Source organism: Phoxinus phoxinus (genome assembly GCF_949152265.1).
Source record: "Phoxinus phoxinus genome assembly, chromosome: 12".
In the NCBI taxonomy this organism is placed as follows: domain Eukaryota; kingdom Metazoa; phylum Chordata; class Actinopteri; order Cypriniformes; family Leuciscidae; genus Phoxinus; species Phoxinus phoxinus.
In genome coordinates this window covers 5991117-6017870 of record NC_136887.1, presented here as the reverse complement: position 1 = coordinate 6017870, position 26754 = coordinate 5991117, and the positions used below count along the sequence as shown (strand labels likewise).

The 26754-nt window shown below is 37.4% G+C and overlaps 1 protein-coding gene across 6 annotated transcripts in view; it reads right to left on the bottom strand.

The window, feature by feature from the left end:
* Window positions 1-2230: 2230 nt before the first annotated feature.
* Window positions 2231-26754, bottom strand: part of pls3 (plastin 3 (T isoform)) — a 36001-nt gene continuing 11477 nt past the window's right edge. Inside the window, exons 1-17 of one of the 6 annotated variants that reach the window (XM_079630213.1) lie at window positions 24523-24789; window positions 22885-22921; window positions 21526-21636; window positions 17448-17611; window positions 15462-15591; window positions 14554-14686; window positions 14374-14455; window positions 14066-14231; window positions 12248-12390; window positions 9639-9734; window positions 7536-7731; window positions 6442-6520; window positions 6150-6267; window positions 5879-6012; window positions 4831-4954; window positions 4618-4742; window positions 2231-3305 (exon numbers count right to left, since the gene is read on the bottom strand). In XM_079630213.1, coding sequence (XP_079486339.1) covers window positions 3173-3305; window positions 4618-4742; window positions 4831-4954; window positions 5879-6012; window positions 6150-6267; window positions 6442-6520; window positions 7536-7731; window positions 9639-9734; window positions 12248-12390; window positions 14066-14231; window positions 14374-14455; window positions 14554-14686; window positions 15462-15591; window positions 17448-17611; window positions 21526-21586 — 1884 coding nt within the window. In that variant the 5' untranslated portion in view covers window positions 21587-21636; window positions 22885-22921; window positions 24523-24789 and the 3' untranslated portion in view covers window positions 2231-3172. Of the gene's footprint in view, window positions 3306-4617; window positions 4743-4830; window positions 4955-5878; window positions 6013-6149; window positions 6268-6441; window positions 6521-7535; window positions 7732-9638; window positions 9735-12247; window positions 12391-14065; window positions 14232-14373; window positions 14456-14553; window positions 14687-15461; window positions 15592-17447; window positions 17612-21525; window positions 21637-22884; window positions 22922-23302; window positions 23463-23906; window positions 24088-24522; window positions 24910-26754 lie in introns of those variants that run through there. The other 5 variants (XM_079630215.1, XM_079630211.1, XM_079630216.1 and 2 more) reach the window with 5 other exon arrangements.

The following is a 26754-nucleotide window of genomic DNA, read 5'->3' as shown; positions in this document are numbered from 1 at the left end:
TTAGCTATTAGTAAAATATCAACTAATCCAATTGTCACTAACACTATCAAAATTTGGGTCCAGTTTAGGAAACATTTTGGTTTACAAAGAACTTCTATTCACACACCTATCTTAAATAATCATCTTTTTTCCCCATCTTGCTCTGACCCTGCTTTTCGAATCTCGTCAATTAACGGACTTGTCGAGCTGAATGATTTGTATGAAGATGGGGTGTTTGCATCCTTTCCGTCTTTGTCTGCTAAGTACAATCTACCCAATAGTCATTTGTTTCGTTTCTTTCAGATTAGACACTTTGTTCAGAAGCTGTTTCCCCACTTTCCCAACCGTCCGCCTGAAAGCCCTCTTGATAATTTTCTCACTTTAGGCGCAGGTCAGAAACATTTAATTTCAGTTATTTACAACTTAATAAGTACACTTAATGTAGACCCTACTGTTTCTCTGAGAGAGTTGTGGGAGAATGACCTGGGTGTTTCTATTACTGATGATCAATGGGATGAAATTCTAAGATTAGTTCATCACTCTTCCATATGTGCCAGACATGGCTTATTGCAATGTAAGGTGCTCCACCGAGCTCATCTGACTAATGCCAGATTGGCAAAAATTTTCCCAGATATGAGTGATGCTTGTCATCGTTGCAAGCAGTCTCCTGCCGATCATCTTCATATGTTCTGGAGCTGTCCTCGGATGACAAACTTTTGGTCCAATGTTTTTGATACACTTAATAATGCTCTTAACATAGAGTTGGACCCCAACCCCTTGACTGCTCTTTTTGGCATTCCTTCGAGACCTGACTTGACTATCTCATCTCGCCAGGTTATTGCCTTTACTTCTGTATTAGCTAGACGAGCCATTCTTCTCAAATGGAAACATGTGACTCCCCCATCGCACGACAGGTGGATCCAAGAAGTTTTCAGCTGTATAAAGCTTGAGAAGTTAAGATTTTTGTTTTCAGGATCCCTTAAAACTTTTCAGAAGACCTGGGAACCTGTTCTAGACTACATAAAAGGTTTACTGTGTTCTCCGGACACTAATGCTAATACACAATAATTGACTGTTACTGGAAAGAGGAAAGACCATTACTAGAGAGAGGAATGTTTATTTGAATCTATCTATTTTTTTTATTTTTTTTTTGGGGGGTGGGAGGGTTCTTGAAGGGTTTAAATTGAGACAATCTGTAATTTCATACTTTTAATTAAATGTATCATTATGTGTTGTCTTGTTAAATACCAATAAAAAAATTAAAATAAACCAATCCAATTTTCGTTTTTATAATAATGTTCATGTTTTATTAAGATAAATGTTTATTAATGAATATTATCAATGTCATTTAGTTTTTCATTGGTTTTAGAGAGAACGAGAGAGTAAAGAGGTTTAATAAGAAGGAATCTTTGTCATCATATGAATCAGGAAAAAATGTCACACTGATGAAATTAAAATGCCCCTTTACCTCAGGAGACCTTTGGCCCTATTGGATTCCTATGAAGGAAAAGTATGTTTTACAAAAGTAAAAGTCTTAACTTTTGGCTGTCCTTTCAAGTATGAGTAACTTAGCAATACAGTGCAACATTTGGGTTCTGGAAGTAAAAAACTCCATTCATTTTCTCCACAGGGAAATTTATTTTCAATGATAACTTATAAACCTTTACAGCCCTACGGTGAGCTACGAAGTTGTTAATCGATGGTATTTGCTTCTGTTGAAGCCTTTAGCCTACACTATTACAACTTTTTTTTCAGGTTTAACAGCAGAATTTGTGGTAAAAACTACATTCCCCATGATTTTGTACAGAAAATTCCACCAATCAGAGAGTTGCCTCAATCGAAACGTGTCAGGATAGATCTTTAGCCCCGCCCACTCACGTGAAGCACTGCGAAAGACATAGTGTGTTCATATTTTGCAATAAATTTAAAATATATTGCTTTTATATAGTCTATATAATAAACATTTTTAAGTGAGTAGTTGTATATCTCTCCACTTTTAGCTTGATTCTGTTGTTTGCAATGCTTCATGGGATTGCAGCTCTTTCCCTCACTAAAGTCATTAAACACAGTTTTGTACCTTTGTATTTTTGTCTGATTTTTAAATAATTTCTTGCTTCAAATCAAAGCGAATTTTCAATGTGACGCGTCACTGTTTGATCCCTGTGTTCACATCAACATCGCAACACTACTTCATCTAGAGCACGAAACACTGTTTATGGAAAAAAGAAAATGAATGAATACAGAAGAGTAATGCTATGCACAGTTGCATTTTCTGCTTTATTTTAATGATGTTTTTCAGTTACAGACATTTGGTGTCAGCTGCTTGGGTCCACAGATAACATGCTGCCGTACGACCAGACACTTCCAGTTTCATTCCCGGAAACAGTCACTCGCCATCAACCGACAGTAACAGGTTTGACACTGACCACACGTGATGACCTTCCCCTGACCAGCACTTATTTGTCATCTTTGTATTGAATGTACAGCATGGATTGGTTAATGCTTAAAGCTTTTAAAGGCATTTTCTGAGGAGTGTATTGTTTTAAATAAAAAATATAGATAGATCATGCATAGTTCATTCTGTTTGGATGTCTCTTGACTGTAAAAAGCTGTGTTGAGTATACATATACATAAGACAAATAGTACACAACTATGGAATGCGTTAAAGTGTCTCACTGGAAAGTTTCTGGCAAATTCCGTAACGTGTGTAAAACTTAAGGAAAATAAGCGGTCCAATTCAATGGTTCAAACACAATCATGCTCTGCATAGAGGCAATACTGCATCTAGTAAGGCCAGTCGTGACTCTAAACATCCAAAGCTGTCCAATTGAGACCTACAGCTAGCACTCGTACATTCTTCCTTTATCGATTATGTAAATAGAGTATTGCAAAGCAGAGTCCGACATGGTTTAGATCCAATGCTTTCGATTTCATTGGCAATAAAATTTGGTTTTAATTTGTCCCTTTTGCAGATGGAATCGTAATTGTTTTGGTCTAAAAGAACCGACCCTCCCTTTCCATAAACTTCAAGCCCATTTCAACTTTGTAGTCCTGCCAAACTTAAGCGTGATTCTTTAACATCTGTTGCCATTTTTATTGTGGTTGTAATAAATTTACTGAACCAGAAGCCTTTCAACCAGCAAAATGGCTTTTGGGTAGGACATCAGCGCTCGATTGTCCGCAGGGTCCCGCGTTACGCCCGCTTCATCCCTCGGCCCATTAGACACGCGAACACGGTCATGACCATCTTGGGTTTGACCTCCACTAGATCATCCGGCAGAGCGTAGACACGAGCCCCGATCTTCCTGGCCATGGACACAGCAAACCTGCAAGAGAACACACAGAACCTCACTATACTGGGGACATTACACACCTAAAGACTTCTTCATGGTGTGTCATTTATAATAACCCTGATTAATAGTTCTAACAGTATATATATACTTTACTTCATACATTTACACCCGTATTCGAGTACCTTTTCATATATTAATCGATTTGTATCGCCAATGTGTGAACAGTTTGTAACTAAACGTAAAAAAAAAAAAATACATTCCCTGACTTCCTAGGTTGTCTATAAAAGCCTGTGGACTGATTTTTAAGTGAAGGACTAGGGATAGTTTTGCTGGTGAAATGAAAAGCTTCAGTGACACATGAAACGAAGGCTTATACAATGTTCAGGATAATGCTGGAAGAGCCATTCATGTCAATGTGCCATGGAAAGAAAAGGGATTCATTCAAACTATAGTCTCACATAGTCAGATCTATATAGTCCAACCATCTACAATGCGAGTAAATCACTCGCATATGCGATTAAATTTCACTCTGGGCGACTGAAGGATGCCTATCATTAGCCATTGGCTAATAAATTTGTCGATTTTACTCGCCAGTGTGTGTGTTAGATGCCAAGTATGAGTTTAGCATAGATATATTTCCACTCGCTGAACACTGTCTGAGCGCTTGAGAGTTTCACTCTCCGTCAAGCGATCTGTTAATATTTCACATTCAGCTCAGCGTACCTGTATTTGACGTACCGTAAACTCTAGTGTGAAGGCCCACAACGTTTCTCTCACACACGCAAAGAGAGAGAGCGAGTCTTTTACACACCACGCAAAATCGACGCGCTACATGTAAACAATATTCCTGTTTGTATTTTCCTGTCAAAATAACGGAGTTCATCTGGAATTATTCAGCTTTTAAGAACCAGCTGAACATATGCCGGTTTCTCCGGTAGTGGGCGGAGCTAATGCGCAAACGGCAATCTCATTGGATAGCACTCATCCCTGTTTTAATTTCAGCAAATCAGTTCCAGCAAACGCTGACGTCTGTTTTTTCTGAAACAGTGAATGACCAACAATATCTTAAGCTCTAAATTAAAAATAAATAAATGAAATAAAATTATGTTAAAATGACAAATATGCATTCATGCATGATAATTAATTTTTTGATCTAATTACTAAAGTTCTATCATTAAATAATACTTGATTATCATAATATAATGCTTGATTTTAAGAGTGTAGATTTAGATATATAAAAAGCTGTGCCATTTTACAAAGATAAGCTGATTTGGTGGAATTATACACACATATAATATTTATGCTTGATGCACGTTATCTAATGAACACTCTTTTGAAATCTTACTTTGCATTGTCCAGTTTGTCTCCGTCGCTAAGACTTCCTCTCTTCACGAGGTCGTAGTTGACGCAGCCGGGCTGGATGGCATCAATCAGGTCCAGGACCGCCAGACTGGAGCTGATCTCTCTATCCTGTAGTTCAGAACACAACACTTACTTCTGATATTCATGAAGCATACAGTATTTACAGTATTAGTTGGATAAATGAAGGGTTGTGCACCTTGAAACTGGATATTTTGGTTGATTTTCCCGCCTGAGACAAAGTCTTGTTCACCCAGTTGACGATGATTTCATCGTTGACCTTCTGCCCGTCGCCCAGGTTCTCCAGTACATTCAGAGTGTATCTGGAAGAGGACAGCAAACACTCATCAACATGACGTTTCCTCCAAACTACTTAAGCTTTATACACACATGCTCTAATAAACAAATCAAATAAATACAATCTTTGTCCAGAGACCTTTAGGTGTTTATTGTAAATTTCATTTTTAAATATTAATGCTGGTGTGTTTGTTTTTAAATTAAATATGCATTTAACAGTATTTGCATAACAGTTTTACAACACGGTTTAATTAGTTCACATTAGTTAATGCATTAGGCATCAAGACCTTATAGTTGTCTCATTTATTGCTCAAGGTTATTGTACATTTATTATTATGCTATTGTTCAGTCTCATATAAACTACTGATCAAGTTTTTTTTTTTTTTTTTTTTGAAAGAAGACTTCTGCTCACCAAGGCTACATTTATTTGATAAAAAAATACAATAAAAACAGTAATATTGTGAAATAATTTTACAATTTAAAAGAACTGTTTTCTATGTGAATATATTTTAAACTGTAATTTATTCCTGTGATCAAAGCTGGATTTTCAGCATCATTACTCACATGACCTTTCAGAAATCATTCTGATATGATGATTTGATGCTCAAGAAACATTTATTATTATTATCAATGTTGAAAACAGTTATGCTGCTTCATAAATATGTGGAAACCATGTTGATTTTTTAGGATCTTTGATGAATAGTAAGTTCAAAAGTTTTCAAAAAACAGCATTTATTAGAAATAGAATATTTTGTAACACCATTTTTGATCCATTTATTACTTCCTTGCTGATGTTTACAACATTTATTATTCATTACATATGGATATCCACTATGCAAGATTTACTATACTTCACATGCTTTACTACAGTGTATTTGTTTAGTAATAACACTGTGAATGTTGCATTATTATTATTTTTTGCTCATAGGACACATCTGTCAACGCTTTACCTCCTCATGAGCTGCCAGACCAGGGCGAGAGTGAGAGTCGGGTTCCCATCATTCAAGTCCTGTCCCCCGATGCCCACCAGTGAGAAATTGGCTTTGGTCTTCCCCAGTTCCACAGCGTAGTTACAGTTCTCCAGCTAAACACACACACACACACACACACATGTAAAGACTGAAACAGCACACAACTGTCACTCATTGTGCAGGTCTGGATTGGCTGACTTCCTCAGAGGACGGGGTTTCGGAGAAAAGGTAATGCGTGTGGAATTAATACCTTCTTCATGTTGGCTCCTAGTTTGGGATACGGAGGCTTGTTGACTTTGTTGTTCCAGTCGACAGGAACCTTGATCTTCTCATAGAGTTGCAGGATCACCAGAGCATCCTGAAGGTCACTGAGAAGGTATGAAAAAGATCACAACTGATTCACTCAAGTGTAACATTATATAAACGCTATAAATGAGACGTCACTCGTGTGATTGAGTTGATCACTGATTCCATAAAGTCTTGAGAATTATGTGAAATACACATCCAATAAATGATAAAAATCAACTTGATGTGTGATTTACCCGTATAAGTGATTGACATGAGGGTTGACGCCCAGAGAATTCATCCAGTTTCTGAAAGTCCTCTCCTCTCTGGTCTCTCCTACAGAAACCAAGCAAACGCAGGAGTTAATCCCAGCTCACTAACACTAGAAGTACACTCTGCATTATTAGTCCACACTTCGGCAACACTTTATAATAAGGTTATTCAACCACAATCCATTATATAACATTAGTTAATGCATAACACTAGTTTATAAAATTATTATTAATTCGTGTCAGCTCATGTCTGTTAAATATTAACAACATATACAACTTTTAATAATGTGTTAGTAAATGTTGAAATTAACGGAGATAAAAAAAAAAACTGTTATTTCATGTTAATAATTGTGGTTAAATAATGTTAACAAATTGAATCTTATTGTAAAGTGTTACCAATATTTCTTGACGACATTAAGTGTATGCATGAGGTTAATTATAATACGCAAATACCACTAATAATCTGTACATAAATAACCATACAATCAAATTATATGGACCACATTAGTCATTTTTGTAATCCTATGGCCTGGTTTTACAGACAGAGCTTAGATTAAGCCAGGATTTAGCCTTATTTCAAATCATTTATGTGTCTTTTATAAATGTGCCTTATAAAAAATAAAAAATAAACTGGTGCATCTTGAGACAAAACAATGACACTGATATATATATATATTAAGATATGTCAGTGCAAGTTGCTTTCAGCTCAAACAGGGACTAGTTTAATCCTTGTCTGTGATTGGGGGTTAATGTTTAACTGAGGATTAGGTCTGACAGCAGATGTTTTCCACCACAAGAGGGCGCAGTCTTCAGCACGAGGGCGTAAACTGTTCCAGCCTCAGGAAATGAGCCAAACAGTCCCTCCCTTTGAGTCTCAGGCTGACGCGCTTCACCAGTTTCCACACAAAACAAAATCCTGAATGTCCCATTTGTGATGCCATCGAGTGTATTTTTAGAAGCAAGTGTTTGGAGGCAGTGTCAGCCATTTTCATGAGTCATTACGTGGCGCGTGTGTTTAGCGAATGCTAAAATGGTAATGGGAGACAGGAGAGAGCACCAATCAGGCGCAGACGACCCACCCTCCAGAAGGCCCCAGTTGATGTCCTGATTCTCGGGTTTGGTCAGCGCTGGGTACTTGTTGAAGAGATTGGCCACGAAGGCCAAGTTGAGTTTAGGGTTGCCAGACACGACGTCAGTAGACGTGACGAACTGTCTGCAGCCCAGCCTGTCTGCCTGCTGCAACATACACTCGGCTCTCTTCAGGTCATCTTTCTCCTGCGGGACACACAACAGTTTAAACACAACTCTGCTTCGGCGGGGCGGATTTGCTTAACCCACAGATGCAAAACATTCTCCTCTTCGGTTTCATGGGTCAGTGAGAGAATAAGACACAACTCAAACATGAATAGAGTTAAAGGGTTGGTTGAAACTCGACTCGCACTGATTATGGTTCATAAAGTCATAAATAAGAATATTTTTCTTACAAAGACGCATGGCTTCGCTTCAGAAGGCCTTTATTAACCCCCTGAGGCCGTGTGGAGCACTTTTATGATCGATGCGCTTTTTTGGGCTTCAAAATTTAAGGTACCATTCTCACGTTCCATAAGGTTTACATTATTCATTATTGATAATATTAATAATGATAATAACAACAATTATTAATAACTGAGTGCCAATAATAATTGATACATTATCACAAATAATAACTACCGTACTCAAATTATCATCACCAGTCACAGTCGCACGGGTATATATGTGGCAATGGCCAACAATACATTGTATGGGTCAAAATTATAGATTTTTCTTTTATGCCAAAAATCATTAGGATATTAAGTAAAGATCATGTTCCATGAATATATTTAGTAAATTTCCTACCGTAAATATATAAAACATGTATTTTTGTGAGTGAATACAGCATAATTGTGAACATAAATGCACAACTTTAAAGGAGATTTTCTCAATGTTTCTATTTTTTTGCTCCTCAGATTCCAGATTTACAATAGTTGTATCTCGGCCAAATATTGTCCTATCATAACAAACCTTACATCAATGGAAAGCTTATTTATTCTGCTATTCGGATTATATATACATCTCAATTTTAAAACAAATTGACCCATGTGACTGGTTTTGTGGTCCAGGTTCACATATTAGAATGATTTCTGAAGGATCGGGTGACACTGAAGACTGGAGTAATCACAGGAATAAATTCAGTTTGCTATATATTCATATAGTTATTTTAAATTGTAATAATATTTCACAATATTACTTACTGTATTTTTGATCAAATAAATGCAGCCTTGGCAAATATATGAGACTTCATTCAAAAACAAATCTCACTGACTCCAAAATACATTTCAACATATACACTGAATGAAAAATATCACTTTCTTGCCCAGTCTTTCTTAGAAAGGAACTGCAGATGTCGCCAGAACAGACCTTGATGCAGTTCACTGGGGCTTGGGCAAGAGTGTCAGACACCGAAAGGAAACATTATTTATGATCTGAGACTCAAAGGCAGCAGAAAGTGAAACGACCCTGAGCGTGTCTCATTCAGCACACAGTCAATAACAGCGTGTGGGGTTAAACACACGGGCTGTTTACACGCTGCTGGGAAACGGCCAACATTGTTGCTGTCCTACACCAAAGCAGTGAATGACTTGAAGCATGGCATGCTGGGGGAGGATCTGACATCTGCGGTGGCTGCTCGTGTTGTGACTGCCATGACAGACTGGGACACAATGTGCAATAAACACTGGCTTTCTGATGATTTTCCTACTGGAAATCACTATCGTAAAAAAACACATCTTGCTCAGAATTTGCGGTTCTTCATTTTGGCAATGATTATGAGAATCAATCCCAGGTGTGGATAAACTTTCACCCTCCTGTGCCAAGTTTAGACCCCCAGAGAAACTAGTGTTTGAACTGCTGATGCTTGATAACTGCGCTTCATAAAGCAGGAAGATACCGCTCAAACCTGAGAGGAACTGCTGTGTCCTCCTGACTTACAATGAGCCGCTCCAGTGAATGAAGCTTTGAGGTTTTTATATAAGACACACTCTTCTACTGAGAGAAGCACACTGCCGGATGCGAAGAAGCGCGATTCAATCACTACTTATGGTTCTGTCTCCCAGTTGTGTACTGGTTTATGATGCAGAAATGCTTAATGATAGATGTGAACTCACGCTGAAGCCGGACATGTCAATGTCAATGTGTTTCTCGCCCTCCTTCTGTCCTTTAGGTGCGATCTGGTTGAGCAGGTGGAAATACGCCCTCGAGTCCTGAGAAAAGAACAAACATCTTTGAGTGAAACGTGTAGCGTAGTAATGCTGCCTTCAAGTCACGTCAGCAAGATAGTATTTATGAACGTCATAATGGTGCCATAACCATGCCACTGCGTTCAACAGAAATCAATCAGGAGTTATTTTTAATTAATTCATTGATTATCAGGCACTTAAAAATAATAATCAGTATCAGTCATAAAAACTATCTCCACAGAGAACTGAAGGGGTTTTCTGAACCCACACGTTCTGAACTGACATATGAACAAAATATTCAGAAAAAAATATATTTTTTAAATAGAACAGTTTATTAAACCTACAAAAAAAATCTACAAACAAAGTTTGCATGTGTTTTTTGTCGAGTATCATATTTGATACATCAATTTTTTATGGCTCATAAATTTCTGAAATGGTGTGAATATGAAGCTCACACTCGAGGACCAAAACTGAGCAAAAATATGCAATTTGTTTTTTTTATAACAGTATAGCAGATACTTAGATAAAATAAATATATATATCAGTCGTCACTCTAATATCTCCAGTAATATGTGATATTTAAATACTTAGCTTTATGATCTGTAGTTTTAAAACATAATGCAATGAAATGCAGTGATAATTGAGAGATGAAAAAATAAACCTTCCTCCAAAGCATGATAATCATATTTGATACTCGTGATGTTTCCAAAATATGATGTCTGGATAATCAAAGGTGCTTCAGTCAAGTAAGTGTCCATCTTGAAATATTACTCACATTATAAAAGTTATTCTTATGTTTACTGCAGTGCAGATTTCACAGCAAAAAGACTTGTGAAGCACGAGCTGAAGGTGGACAGTGTGCAATTCAACTAAAAGGCCTTTTACTTGCTAAACAAATGATAAACTATCGATCTGACGACAGAAGTACATCATGTACAACAGGTTTTTCCGCAGCATTTTAAATATTGATAATTTAGAGAATGTATCTAATATAATAAATTAGGCTTTATAGCGTAAAAGAATCATGGCCGAAGCTGGTATAAATCATAGAGAGGATATTGATGTTTCTAAACAGTTGTTGAAGAATAATAAAGCCTGTCAAAAATACTATGAGGCAACAGACTTGTGCATCTACAATACTATAATGCTCCAACGCAACCGTTTTATTCTGTCCATAAATCACAACATCTGACCAAAAGGACTTGAAGGCATCACAAGATAAATACCCTGTGAATTATATTTACGTGAGACACAATCCGGAGAAATGTGTGAAAATATGCGAAAAAGACAATCATGTGTGAATTCCTGAGAACATGACTGTGGTAGATGTGAATTAATGAACTTGTAAACAAAAACAAAACAAAAAAATAGACATAACTGATCTCACAGTACATTTAGGAAAGTACCTTTACACACTTTGAAAAATCTGTTAACTGCAGCACAGAGGAAGATAGAGAGAGATATTAGTTAAATCATTCAGTGTTTTTCATCTTTATCTTCATCATCAGCAAATTACTTTTGCATGAAAATAAAGGACATATCATTGGTCAAGAGGGCAATCGCCTAACAGCTTGGGTCACACATCTTTTATTACACACTAAATGATCCCTCACAGGTTTTACACATATTTTTTTCACGTTTTTCGTGGGTTTGCCATCCAGAGCATTTGAAAGTCAAAGTAACTGCACTCTCGCTCTGGCGAAATGCCTTTATGGGACAGAAAATGGAGCTAGCTGTTATGTAAATACTAATTTGTATACGTTTGGCAACATGATTTTTTTTATTTCATCGTTAAAGCTAAAGCTAAAGTAAAGCTATATATTGGACATCTACCCATAAGTTCTTCTTATAAAAATATTCAAAAGATCTACGCAAAACTTTCCATTTCGCCCACACGGGTTTCATGTTATTCAAATAACTATTGTAGGTTCATGTCATTTAATGTTAGTGTAAAGTACAATATTTAGCATTTAAAGTCAACTGCATATAATAAAAAGCTATAATTACATGTTTTCTGAGTGGTTCTTTCTTGTGAAAAGAGCCATAATGCTAGGGTGTTAATATGCAGATGTTATGAAGTCAAATGAGCCCATTCCCAAGTCCCTATAATATCTATATATAGCTCGGAATTTGCATAGAAAAGTAAATGGCATGCCTATAGTCTATATAAGCCACAATTCAGGCATCATTCATAACCACTCTGTTGCACATTATTTCTCTAGTGCTAGCGAAATAAACACCACTAAAGACAACAACTTAATCTGTGACTGTTCATCCTCTATTGCACTGACTGACCATTCATATATCAGTTATCTTGATACAGAATAAAATCCCTGATTTTAGAGAGCTTATGCATTAAAACTATTAACATAGGATCTCCTATTTTTACAACTAAATTAATATCAAAGATAGACAGGACTACAACCACAATTCTCATGCTTAATATCCTCATGAAAACAGCATGGACAGAGATCTGATACTTCATCAGCACACAGACACTCAAGCAGAGTATAGTAAATGGACACATTAAGGCTGACCTTTATATCATGGCTGAAGTTGTTGATCTTGCTCCAGCCAGCATTTTCCAGGTGGAAGTTGGCCCAGCGGAGCAACAGTTCCTCTGGGGACAGTTTCATCAGATCCTCAAGTGTCTCTCCATCCCTCAACAGCGCTGCAAGAGCTGAAAAAATAACACAATGACATTAAATCACACCATTTTAACCGAGATTTTGCTTCAGAGAATAATGTGAACCCGCTGATTTCAATGGCTATTACCTTTGCCACACTGAGACATAAGCATCCTCTAACCACTGATAATTTCAGGCAGACAGGTTCAGTTGTGCTTTTAAAAAGCCAATTCACTTCATTTCAAACTGACCAGGCTCTTTCCACGACCTAAGTGCACCACAACTCATTTTCTGTGTCAAATACTAGATTTCTCTAGTTCAGGGATGGGCAACTCCTGTCCTGGAGGTTCACTGTCCTGCAGTGTTTAATTCAACATATCTGCATGATTTTTCAGATGCTTTAATTGGGAATGGAGCTAAACTCTGCAGGATAGTGGCCCTTCGGGACCGGCTCTCTAGTGTATCCTGTGCCCATACTTTTCCCACCACATTCAAGTAGTTAAGCCTTTAACTTTAAAAACCCTACACTATCAGAAAATTACAGACCAGTCTATATTAACATGTTCATGATGGAAACACTTCAGGTCTCTTCCTTACTTTTACAGGACAAATTTCTATGCAACAGTCAGACTTTAAAAGCAGCCTCCAAATCATGTGTCCTTGTTCTGCTGGACTATACTGCAGATTTCGACACATTACATTACCAAATCATTTTATCTACCCTGTTCTTAATGTGCATTACAGGAACTACATTCCACTGGTGTGAGGATTACCTTACAGGTAGATCCTTCAGGGCATCTCGGAAGGAAGAGATGTCTAAGTCATATTAACTAACCACCGGAGTACCTCAGGGTTCGGTGCTGGGTCCGTTTCCCGTTTCTTAATTTTAAACAATGTGGCCAGTACATACCATACATTCACATCAGCTCTAGTAACACACAGCTCTAGTAAGTACTTGCACAGATCTCAGCCTTCCTGGCAAACTTTGGTGTGGATGAAGGAATTCACATTAAAATCACTGTTTAGCAATGCTCGTCAATAACAACACCATCTTCAGACTGGATTACAGCTATGCTCTTCTAGCTGGCCTTTCTGCTAACACACACAAACCTCTGTAAACGATCCAGAAGGTCTGTTGGTCTGTAACTTAATGAGAATCCAAAAGACAGGGCATGTTACACTTTTCTTTCTCACTTTTACTGGCTGCTAGTTGTTGCCCGTAGTTCAAGCCATTGATGCTTGCATACAGAATCATCACTGGATCTATAATGTCAAGCCAAGGCAATTATTTTATTTGTTTATAATTTATCATCTCAAACCTGCTTTGAGACTAATAATGCCTGGCAGTGTGTCGGATGAAAAGCAATTTTATGTAATAAAAAAATTACTTGTTTATTGATCCTTTCGGCATGATTCTCATTCATTATGAAGACGGATTATCTGAGGCTAGACAACTCTCTCTATAGATCTGTTGAGGTGCAGAGCCTTTGAGACAGAACTTTTAGTTCAATTTAAGGGAGAAAACAAACTGTCCAGTCTAGTAATGAGGTCAGATCTAAGAGCTCACGTCCGCCACAACAATCAAATCAGTCAGTCGGGTTAACATTTAACTAGAAAAGAGACGCTATATCTGTTTGTCAGGATTCCTGGATGTTGTCATCAGCCGTGGCAATGCCAGCACTGTTTGGACTAGACGTGTGATCGTATTTGAGCAACAGAGACACGTACCCTCGTTTCTGCTCAGCTCAATGTCAGCAAACAGGCCGATCTTAATGATCTGCCACAAAAGGCCCAAAACCAGGTGAGGTTTGCCTTCCCGAAGGTCCAGAGCTCCGATGTTGACCACGTGACAGCCAATGGCAGAGGCCGAGTTAAGAGCCAGGTTAAGATTCTCCTGCAATACAGAAGCAATGATCTCTGTTACACCCAAATCTCTTTCTCTAATACATATGCGTTTTAATAGATTTGAAACAGAGTCAGAGTCATATTTTAAAGAATAATCTTCAAACAGAGACAACCAAAAATCAAAACCAAACCTGTATTGTGAATGGTGTTAGTTTCTTCTTGTTAATGGTCCTCTCATCAATAGTATCAGGTACTGACAGGTTGATCATTTTACTAAAAGGAAACAGTGACATATGCAATGAGGAGGTTTCTTAAATATTATAAATAATTAAAACTCACAGGCAAGATGTTGAGGAGTGTGTCCGACTTACCACAGCACAATACCGTCCCCTACAGCCTTGAAGAGAGAATCTGTATCAGGGTTCATGGGCAGCACATGTTTACAGTCAGGGTCCTGTTCCAGCGCTGTGTTGATCCAGTTCACAAAAGCAAACCTCTCCTCCTCTGGACAAAGACACAGAAAACAAGATCACATACCACTAAAAACATAAAGGCTGCACTTTTTTCACAGTATGTGCACTTACAGTGTACTTACCCAAGAAAGTACTGGGTAATATAAGGTAACTACATGGGTTAAGGTTAGGTTTAGGGGTAGGTTCAGGGTTAGTACCTAGTTATTACCCAGTTATTGCAATTATTATAATAAGTACATAGTATGTATGAGGAACAGGACTGTACAAATAAAGTGCTACCAACCTAAAAATACCAAAAAGTACATGGTACTATATTATAATGGTATGGGATTTAGAACCTGGTATTACCACTGCATTATGGTCCTTGCACACTGAGTCCGACATTTTCGCATGCGTTTTTTCGTATCTATCATTCGGTGGCTCTGAATTGTCAAAACACCATTAAAATGCTTGTTACGGTTGCGAAAAATACAGAAAACCGAACCCGTTCCGAATTTTTTTATGACAGATGAAAGTTTTGGAGGCAGTGTGTAAAAGTGATTGACATAACGTGAGGACGTATTTATTTTGTAACGTGCGGAAATTTCGGACGCAAATTTCGGACTCGGTGTGCATATAGTAGCATGTAGATCTCAAGGTATATGGCAATCCATGCAAAAACCATATTATTATCATCTGATGCCATTACTTTGCCTTGGTTCTGCCACAGTACTACATTCCAAGCCAGTGGGAAGTGGTGCACAAGTAATTATAGCAAAAGGAAACCGTGGTTTGTCTGATCCGGTGAAATCCGAGGCGGTTTTTACCTGAGAAGGAGTGCTGTGTGCCCGCACTGGACAGCTCAGATGTGCCGCCAATAGCCAGGATTCCCTCTTTCCTGTTGATGGCCTTCCGGAAGCTCTTTGCAATGTCACTGCTCTTCAGCTCCTGAAAGATCTGCGCAGACAGACACAAGAGACCATGAAATTAAGTAGAAAATAGATTGTTTCTGGATGCATGATACATGATACAGAAACTGCTACAACATCCGTTCACCATATTACTGAGACTTTTCATCCACACATGAAAAAGAGTCTATGTATTACAAATTGAAAAATACACTAACGCACAAGAGGTCCTTGAAACTAAACAGATGCCCATATGTAACGGCGTGTGGCATGTGTGGGTAATTAAACATGATTGTCATTGCCAAGCCTGCCAGCAGCTGCTCATAACCTCCTCACAGCAGTGCAAACAAACACAGGGCCACTCAACCGGCTGATGCCACAATCTCAACAATGCTCAATTATTATTACAGTTATTATTTGATATTATTCATTCTTTTTTATTACAGTTATTATACAATTATTATAGTTTTCGTTTTGTATATCAACATTTACTGACTGAAAAAGAGTCTCTGTGATATTCTGGACTACAGAATTATTCAGCAAGGACACATTCAATTGATCAAAAATAACAGAGGGACTTTTTTGTTACAAAAAAAAAATGCTATTTCAAATAAATGCAGTTCTTATTAACTTTCTATTTATCAAATAATCCTGAAAAAAAGTTTCAAATAACTATATAACGTAATATTAAGACTCATTATTAATAAATGAGCAACGATAATAATCAGCATATTAGAATGATTTCTGAAGGATCATGTGACACTGAAGACTGGAGTAATGATGCTGAAATAAATTACACTTTTAAATATATTCAAATAGAAAACGGTTACTTTAAATTGTAATAATATTTCACAATATGTCTGGTTCTACTCTATCACTGATCAATGCAGTCTTGCTGAGTATAAGAAACATTAAAAATGCTATTTCAAATAAATGCTGTTCTTATGAACTTTTTATTAATCAAAGAATCCTGATTTTTTTCTATCACATAACTATATATTATAATATTAAGACTCATTATTAATAAATGAGCACCGATAATTATAATTGAGCATCAAGACTGGAGTAATGATGCTGGAATAAATTACACTTTTAAATATATTCAAATAGAAAACAGATTAAAAATTGTAATCATATTTCACAATATGTCTGGTTCTATCTAGTATAAGAAACATAAAAAAATCTTAGTTACTCCAAACTTTTCACCATTCGTGTATGGGAATTTTTGACCTATTTCACAACTCTCCTCAACCAAGCCTGCACAGTTTAAGATATCATGTCTGTAGCACATGGGATGAGACACAAACCGTAATTATTTCATCATCCTTTTAGCACTAATTACTAAAAATGATGAAATGGTGACCAGGCCATCTGGATTCAGCACTGAAACTCTAATCTCAAAGTACAAAGTATTATCTGTTGTCCATATATGGTGAAAGCTACTGCTGAATATGCAAATCAGGGATTGTAAGCTTTAAATGGCATGTTTTAAAAAATTAGTTGGGTTTCAAATTCCGTTCCAACTAAACAACATCATATAGCGCTCTTCAACGGTCTAATTTATTAATCACGCAGAAACATTTTTACTGTAATAATTTAACTTCACACTAAACAAGTTCATCTATTAAAATCATGCTTGCACATCAGAACAATTTTAGAACAGCATATGTGATCATGTAAATGTTTTCACGACAATAACATTTGATTTGCAAATTAAGTTTATGGACTAAACAAAGCATTGATTCACTGGACTACCTTTTCTTTTTTTCAAAGCACTACAATGAAAAGATGTACTGATGTACTGTACATGTGTAGCAAGTTTTAAGCGTAGTTAGGATGTGTGTGTAGATGTTTAGATTTATTTTTTGGGGATATTACGGAACAGAACAGTTCGTAGACACTTACAGACAGGAATTCTTCAAAGCTGATCTTGTTGTCCTTGTCTTTGTCACCATCTTCCATCAGTTTCTGGATGATCTCTCGGACTTTGTACCCTGGCAGGGGCAGATTGGCCTCTTTGAACAGCTCATGCAGCTCATGGTCACAAACAAAGCCATTGCCATTCAAATCTATGGAGAGAAAGGAAAATGATTGGTTTGGTGCAACATCTTGCCTCTTCCCAACAAGCACAAAACGTTAAGGTTGCAATTAGGCTAGATAACGTTGCAATTCACCAGCGTAAAAATATTAAAAATCCACAACAGCATTGGGCAAAAAAAAGAAAGAACATGCAATTGAAATAGTTTGATTAGCCAAAATTATCAACCGCAAACTGCAACTTTGAGAAGAACTGTATTTTCCTGCATATGCATGTAAAATATAATGTTTTGGAAATGTGAAAACATATCTCGAGTAGGTTTTAAACAGCCTAAAATATCAATGAAACATTTCAACACAAAAACAATTACATCTGTACACTTAAATTAAACTTTAAAATATAAGGAAAATATTTATATTTCTAGAATTTATGCTTAAGACTAAAACATAGGCCACACTAAAAAAAATGTCCTGAGCTTCAAGCAAAGCATTCTGGTATTGTTTTATCCACAAAAGAGACACGCAACATGACATTAGATACTGGCCAGAACGAGGTGTAGAAGATTTGTATTAATCATAATATAAATATTTAAGTATAATATAGCCATTTTTGTTCTAGTATTATGATCATGTATCTAAATATGTGAATTATAACCATGTATCTGAGTGTGTGAGTGTGTAAGAGACTAGAATGTGCTTGCATATGTTGGAGTCTCTCGCTCTGCCATTCGATATATGATATAAATGGTAAGCTGTGCGTCTCATTAAAGAATATTTGTAGGATGAGCGGGGGCCTCTAATGTAAATAGGTTGGGGCCTTTCATTCCACTTTTTAAAAACAGACTGGATTCACAACCAAAAATGGAAGAATTGATAAACAATATTGGCGCAGAGTTTGAAAATGTATAAGATGTATTGACCCCACCTTAGGGGAGAGCTATAGGAACTTTATTTCTTTGTAATAAAGTCTATCTTCTGGCATCAAATTTCAAGACTTCGAGAGTGATTTTTCACAGAGGCGAAAGAAGCCACTACAAACAGTAGATAGGCAGCTCACTGGGTTTGAAACAGAGCTGTCGTGTTATGTGTCTAAAAACAGAATAAACCACATTAAAAAATAACCATTAAGAATTGTCAGCCACTGGGGTTTTTCTAGTCTGTGCATTACAATACCAGGACATGGGCAACAAATTATGCTCCAATGTTCTGCCCAGTCTGCGGGAGAAATCAGATAAACGGGGAAATGCAGTCTGAACCACATTCTTGTCAAGGACCATTCGGAAAAAAATCTAAATTCCACAAACTACAAAACCCAGACTTATAGACCCAAGTCTAAGATCACCAATCACAGTACAGTATACTCTTTAAAGGGGTCATGAATTGAAAAAAACAAATTTTCCTTGAGCTTTTGACATATAAGAGGCCATTGTACTACATTGTAATCAAAAACGTTCATTGATTGAAACCAAGCTCCCCAAATGACTCATTTCGGATTTTAGTAATAGTGCGACGAAAGAGCATCAGCAGAAGAAGATCAACGCCTACTTCTACATCATCACGTCTTTGGCCCCGCCCACTGGCGCGTTAGTGAGATGAAATATAGAGCATCACTGGACTAAAAATAGCATTACCTTACAATGGATCCTAATGCTATGAATGTGGTTATATAGCCTATGTTTAAATATGTGGATGTCTCAGAAGAGCATTATTTGTTTGTTCACTGTGGATCCTTTGGAAAATCAGTCGCATTTCGGCACAGACTTTGCAAACAGTCTTTTATTGTAAGATATGGACCCGACGTAATGCCACGACATGTAAGTAACTGTGTTAATTCTAATGCCAATTATTTCTGATATGTAATGATTCGTGTACAGTCAAACGTTCTTTGTCTTTCAATAGTTTATTGCTGTAAATGCGTCAGTAAATCAAGCGACTAAATGTTCAACTTTGCGTTGTTTCTCTTAGTAGCATGAAAATAATCTGTTATTTAAATTGTGATTAAATTTATAATTCAATAAAAATGCAATCAAAGAACTCTCCCGTTAGCTGTCGATCAAACAGCGCGTGTTTATCAGTGTCTGAGTGCTGGACTCTCGCCAAAACTCCCGTTATAATCAATGATGCTGACTACACTGCACAATATACGCAGTCTTCAAGCGAGTGATGGCTTTCTTGATTTCCTCTCTGGTTGATGGGTAAGTCTGAGATGGCCACGGGAGTAGATCTAAATATAACGCTGTAATCAACACTTTTCAAAATGAGCTAATCGACAGCTGTAGCCTAATAGTAAAAGCGTAGTAAAAGTTTGAAAGAGTTCCACACGTAATGCTCATTTCATATGCAAAGCTGTTAGCCAATCACAGCAGTGGGCGTTTACATTCTCACAGCAGACACGCCCCTTCAAACAGAGCATTCAAATCAGAGGCAGAAAATGTACTTTTATTTCTAAATTATGACATTTTGATGTAAAAATCATACTAACATAAGTGCACCACAGGAACAAAAATGCAGTTCATGACCCCTTTAATGGCCTGCTTTTTGTAAATCTACAGGCATACCATATCAATACTGTACTCATACTCTATGCAATACTCAAACTCAGGTCCTGGCTGACATTAGTCTTCTAAAAACCATTAAACAAACTCTACTTCTGAAGCACACAAAGAGATCATATGGAAATACTCATGTATAGTAAAAAAAATTAGTTAAAAGAACCAATCACATTTTTTTAGAGAGATTGGCTGGGCTGTTTTTTTTTTGTTTTGTTTTTTACTATTGACAACGCAATAGTTGGACCAGCCTGAAAAAAAAGCTATTTTTGCATGATCTTTTGCAAGCCAAAGCTAATTTAACATGTTATTTAAGTGTCATAAGCATCTTAGTATCTCAGTACAGTAAAATAGTGGCAATATAAAAATTAGTATTCTTATTTTTCCATAGTTGAATTCTAATAATATCTCAATAAACTAATAATTTCTAAAAAATCTCAACTGTACTGGCTTGACACGCGAGAACAATCATTGTTCTTGTGCGTACATTTGAGCTTCCAGTGACCATATTTCTTGTGCTCTATGTATGCGTGTAAAAGCCTAAATTATATCTGTTATTAATCAAATAAAGTGATCATGAATTAAGCTGCTTGATTCTAATGGGTTTATGATCTCTTTATTAACTGACGTTTTGAAAATTCAAGGTTTTGAGTGAATGAACTCTCATTGGAAGGACAAAATATCTCTTAAAATATTATTTGTGTTTTGAAGATGAACAAAAGTTGTATGATGGTGACTAAATGATGACAGAATCTGTGGGTGAACTAACCCTTTAAAGAGACTTGAAGCTGACACTCTCAGTGTGCAAAATATGGCAAATATCCAGTGCACAGTTAGCCTAATGCTAGCAAATAAATTAAAACAATTACTTGTTAATAGATCCAAGTCCTATTCAAATATTTATACAAACGATTTAGTTTGAATAGGACTTGGAACACACACACACACATTCACACACACATGACAGTAAACAACGCTTGTTGGTTTTGGAGACAAAAGTCCATGAGGACAGTTTAAAAGCCAGGCTATCAGGTTATGCCAAAAACTTCATGAACTCAAATGAAAAACCCAGATGTTTTTCTGAGCAATAGCAATCCAGACTTTTAAGAAACACGCTGCACATGAAGTCAGGGGGAGAGATAACAACATTACAAAACAATTAGGCCATCACACACACACACAAAAAAATCTAGAGTTTCAATGGCATTTAAAACTAGAAGCCAAATGAGACATTTGAAAGTAGATCCTAATTTTAGATGTAGCTGTTTTAATCCATGCAAAGAAAACAAATAAAAATCCGTAGAAATCACAAGATACACGTAAAGGAAAGAGGATACCTAGTTGTGCCAAGTTGTGATTGGAGTAGACAAAACTGGTTGGACAGGAAAAACACTCACCGACTTTCCCGAAGGCCTCCCGCAACTCCTCCATCTCATCTTTAGAAATCTTTCCTGCCATCTCCCCGAAGAACAACCTGAAGCTCTCTCAGTCGAATAAAGTGTGTCCTTCTATGGAGAGAAGACAAAAACTTTATTGTGTGGACTTCCAAAATTGTGGTAAATGCACAATGGCGCCTGTCTTCCGAAAGAGAAACCTGGAAGTGGGATCGTACAGTAAGATGATAAGACATGCAAACGACATGCAAACGTCTATCAAGCATGAAACAGAGCAGACTATATTTGGGCAAAATATATGTTCGAGAGGGCGTGTCAAGACAGGTCCTTTTGACTGTAACGCAAGCAGTGCAATCACATGGTTCTTTGCCAAGGCAATGATTGAAACACTACTGCATTTATTTAAATGACTAGTTTTTGTGTTTAGTCAACTGGAAATCTAGGCTAGCAAAAAACGAGCAAACATATCCAGTTATTGCACATTGAAAATGGTAGAATACAAAAAAAAAGATAAACTAAAGGAAAGAGTCTAATCCACAGCCAACAGTCAAAGTCTGATCGTGTTTCTTTGGAAGATCAGTGTGTTATTTTATCTCAGTAATGAAATATGCGTTCAAATCTGAACACCAGATGCAGTCTGAACTGTGCTACAGTCGGCCTGTTTTTGTTTAATTGTGAAAGTGGACCTAACTATACCTCTTAAAAATAAAGGCTCCGAAGTCATGCCATAGAAGGACCAATTGAGTTCCCCAAAGAACATTTCAGTGAACAGTTCATAAAAGAGCCATATTTCTTAGTGTGAAGATCATTTTATTAATCTAAAGAACCCTTTTCCACTATAAAGAGCCTTTTGTGTAATGCAAAGATGTCAAAGGTCTTTCATTGAACCATCAATGCCAGTATTAGCATAAACCTTATCATCCAAACACACAATAAGCAGTAATACACTACTAAACACAATACACTAAAACCTAAACACTAAAATTCTGTCATCATTTACTCACCCTCAAGTTAATCCAAAATTGTATGAGTTTCTTTCTTCGGTTGAACACAAAAGAAGATATTTGGGTAATCAGACTTGGGTGTCGTCAACTTTCTGGTTAGCAACATTCGTTAAAATATCTTCTTTTGTGTTCAACAGAAGAAAGAAACCCATACAGGTTTGGAACAACATAAGGGTGAGTAAATGATGACAGACTTTTTATTTTTGGGTGAACTATCCCTTTAAAACATCAATGCCAATAAAGGACCTTCACATATAAGAGTCTAGCATAAGCCTAAACCTTATCATCCAAACACAATAAGCAGTAATACACATAACACAATACACTACAACCTAAACACTACAATTATTTTACTCACCCTCAAGTTGCTCCAAACCTGTATGAGTTTCTCTCTTCTGTTGAACACAAAAGAAGATATTTTAAAGAATGTGGGTAATCGTACAGTTGACGACACCCACTGACTTCCATAGTGTTCAACACACACAAAAAGAAACTCATACAGGTTTGGAACAAAATAAGGGTGAGTAAATGATGACAGAATTAAAATCCCTTTAAAAGTTCTTCAATGAACCATCAATGGCAATAAAGAACGTAAGTGTAGCATAAACCTTATCATCCAAACACACAATAAGCAGTAAATCACTGAACACAATACACTAAAACCATGGTAAATATTTATCCAGGATATAACAATAATTAATATAGTCCATTTAAATGCAGTTTTATGTCAGTATAACGTGTCAGTGAGCAGCAATGAACACACTATGTTGACGTACCGTTTGAATCGAGGCCACTATAAAATAAAACCTGTTGAGCAGAGTCCACCCACAGCAGCTGAACCGAGAACAGATGCAGCGTCCCAGCCTCCGTTGCACAAACTGACCTGAGATCTGCTCTTGCCGGCAGCGAACACAGCACTGCAGCACGAGACACATCCTCCTGTTAGCCACTACCTTACAAGAACGCATGATGATTCAGGACACACCCACAGCGCATGTCAACATCTCCATTCCCATAGTCGTCAATCCAGCTTGTGCTTTTTTTCCTCAGTTAGTTATGTCATTAGCGGTGCCAGCTGTCCAACCACACCCCAGCGGGACCGCATAAAGTTAGAGACTTCTGAAAATGCTCTAAATTAGTCAATGGCATGCCAATGTTACCTAACTGTTAAACTGTTTATTGTTTGAATAACTCTTAAAAGACAGCGCTGGACTACGATTATTTGGCTATTTTGTCTCGAGGTCTACATTTGATGTTATCTTCAGCTATTCAGAAGGCCAACACAGAAACTTTGCTGGAATTTTTAAGAAAAATACAAAACACAAACGGGCCAATTGTCCACCCTTGTGGCATCCCTTTCACGGACACAGTGCTACATACCTTCACTGAATCATCAGTCAGAATCGATTCTTCCACAATTCATGCTTTAATAAACTTCTTCACGATCCAAGCATTGCCTAGATCAAGTCTAATTTGACTAAGGTTTGTTTACTTCCCAAATGAGTGAGGAGTAGCTTGACCTCATGGGATTGAGTCATGCACAAATCTAAGCAACCAGTGAATCCTGTCTAGTCACTAGATTTTCTAGAGTCTCTAAGGACTGCCAACACTGCACGAGTGACTGAACAAAGTCAAAACCATTATGCATTGTTAAGTTACAAAGCAAAAGCAAAGAGAAAAACAGCCACAGAATTGCTTTCTTGGGGGGTTTTGATTGAAAAACAGAAAGCTGAGCATGTGCTCCACCACACAAAATGCATTACCAGTCTGACGAGATGCAAAAAAAAAAAAAAAAAACCTTAACCAGTTGCCTTCCTTCACTCCAAAACTGCAAACAGATGCAAGAAATGTGAACTCAAACAACAGACGTCTTTCACAGATGCTGTGCCGTTAGCAGACAGACAAACAGAGACTGCTTTTCCCCAGTGTATAGCGTTAATGAGAGAGTGTGGGATGTAGAGGAGAGGATAAAAAAGAGAGAAAAAGAGAGCCATACCGTTGGGATGCGTGCAGAGAACGGGTCTGTAGGCAGCAGCGGTCGCAGCAGAAGAGGCAGTGCTCGCTCCACACCCTTCAAGGCTAATCTGAAACTCCAGCATTCCTGCCTGCTCACAAAGACCTAGGCAGCAAGTCGTAACACTTCCTGACAGGCTATGGGAGTCGCGGTCGGCGTGTCCGCCGGAGAGGGAGGAGGGACAGGCAGGCGCAGGCGAGGAGGAGAGGGGGAGGGGAAAGCCTACATGCTTTGCTTTTTCTTTACTACCAACGTTTCCATCCCAGATGTACCGAGTAATGCAATAAAGTCACAAGGCGGGGAAAAGTTCAATGCATCTCTTATATCCGCATACCGCCACTCACCTTAAAACATCCTGTTGCTTTAAAAAGTCGCTACCGGAGGGAAAAAATAACAGTGTTGGACAGACATATGCTGAATCACTCACTCCACACTGAATCACTTGGAAACACATGCTGAACATCTGATATCTTTGCATGTTTAAGCAGAAAGACTGTTCAAATAAATAGATTGCGCTCTCAAAATCACATACAGTCAGCGCAAAAACTGCGAAAATAAATAAGACATTTGGTGTAATATCCTCCCAGTCTATCAACGGTAATGGTAAACTGATTTCAAGGACGGCTGAGAGGGTACGTACGTAACAAAGACTCATTCATTTGCTAAGGAAACAGGCCACATGAGAAATAACAGAACATTCCCAGAGACAGACCTTAAATGAGGGCATGATGACCTCAAAACACACGCTTACTGTTTCAGTTCAGCATCAAATTAATCAAATTGGGCTTCTGCATCATAATCTTATTTCTCATATAGCCTAAAGCACAAGTTGCATGTGGGTTATGAATGGGTCTGGGTTTTAGCGAACTGCACTCTAAAAAATGCTGGGTTGTTTTAACCCAATTTTGGGACAAATATGGACAAACCCAAACGTTGGATCAAAAATGCTATTAAAAATATAACCCAATGGCTGGGTTTGTCCATATTTGACCCAAAATTGGGTCAAAACAACCCAGCATTTTTTAGAGAGTGCTATGCATTTGCCAGGGCCCCTGGTTAAAATAGCCCACCTCCACATATTTTGGCCCCCAGATACAGTATGTCGTCTTTTTTACCCATTTCATGAAAACATAAGTCTCTATGAAAAGTAAGAGCACTGCCCTCACGATCTGGTATGACAGCAGAAACAAGCTCATTAACATGTAACCACTCACATTTACATATCAATGCCTTCAGCAGAAACTAGGCCGCACCCGCACCCTCATGGAAAAGTGTGAACTGTGTTGTATTTCAGGTCTATACAACCTAAGTTAATTAGAAAAACATGCCTTTACAAAAGCTTATCTATACAATTCAGTGCAGTTTCCAGCTGGATGAACAGTAGAGACAGTTAAACACCAACATCTTCTATTCATTTTCACAGGAGCTATGATCACAGGAGCAGATTATTGATAAATAAAGACTTTTTAAAATGTGATTCAATATAAAATACTATGTTATGGGCCTTTTACCATGTGCATGATTGGTAAACTAATACGTTTTGATGTTAGCATCACATAACCAGTTCCATAAGCATCTTTTCTACCATAGTAAACTTGCTCGGTGGCTCATCTAGTACAATATTACACACGGGCACGAGTCCTGTGAAACATGAGTCACGATAAGACTTGTAGAAGATAAAATGTGACCCTGGACCACAAAACCAGTCACAAGGGTTTTGTGAGATTTATACATCCTATGAAAGCTGAATAAACAAAATTGGTATGGTTTGTTATGATAGGACAATATTTGGTCGAGATACAACTATTGCAAATCTGGAATCTGAGGATGCAAAAAATCAAAACATTGAGAAAATCTCCTTTAAAGTTGTGCATTTATGTTCACGATTGTGCTGCATTGACTCACAAAAATACATGTTTGATATATTAACGGAAGGACATTTACAAAATATCTTCATGGAACATGATCTTTACTTATTATCCTAATGATTTTTGGCATTAAAGAAAAAGCAATAATTTTGACCCATTAAATTGTTGGCTATTGCCACAGATACACCCGTGCGACTCGTGATCCAGGGTCACACATGGCATTGTTCCTTCAGCGAATGTGATTTTCACTCATGTTGGCTCTTGTTAACACTATCGGTTAGGTTTAGGGCCGGGTTTAGTTTAAACGAGATCATTGACCTTGTAGTGCCACTCACTGAACACTTCA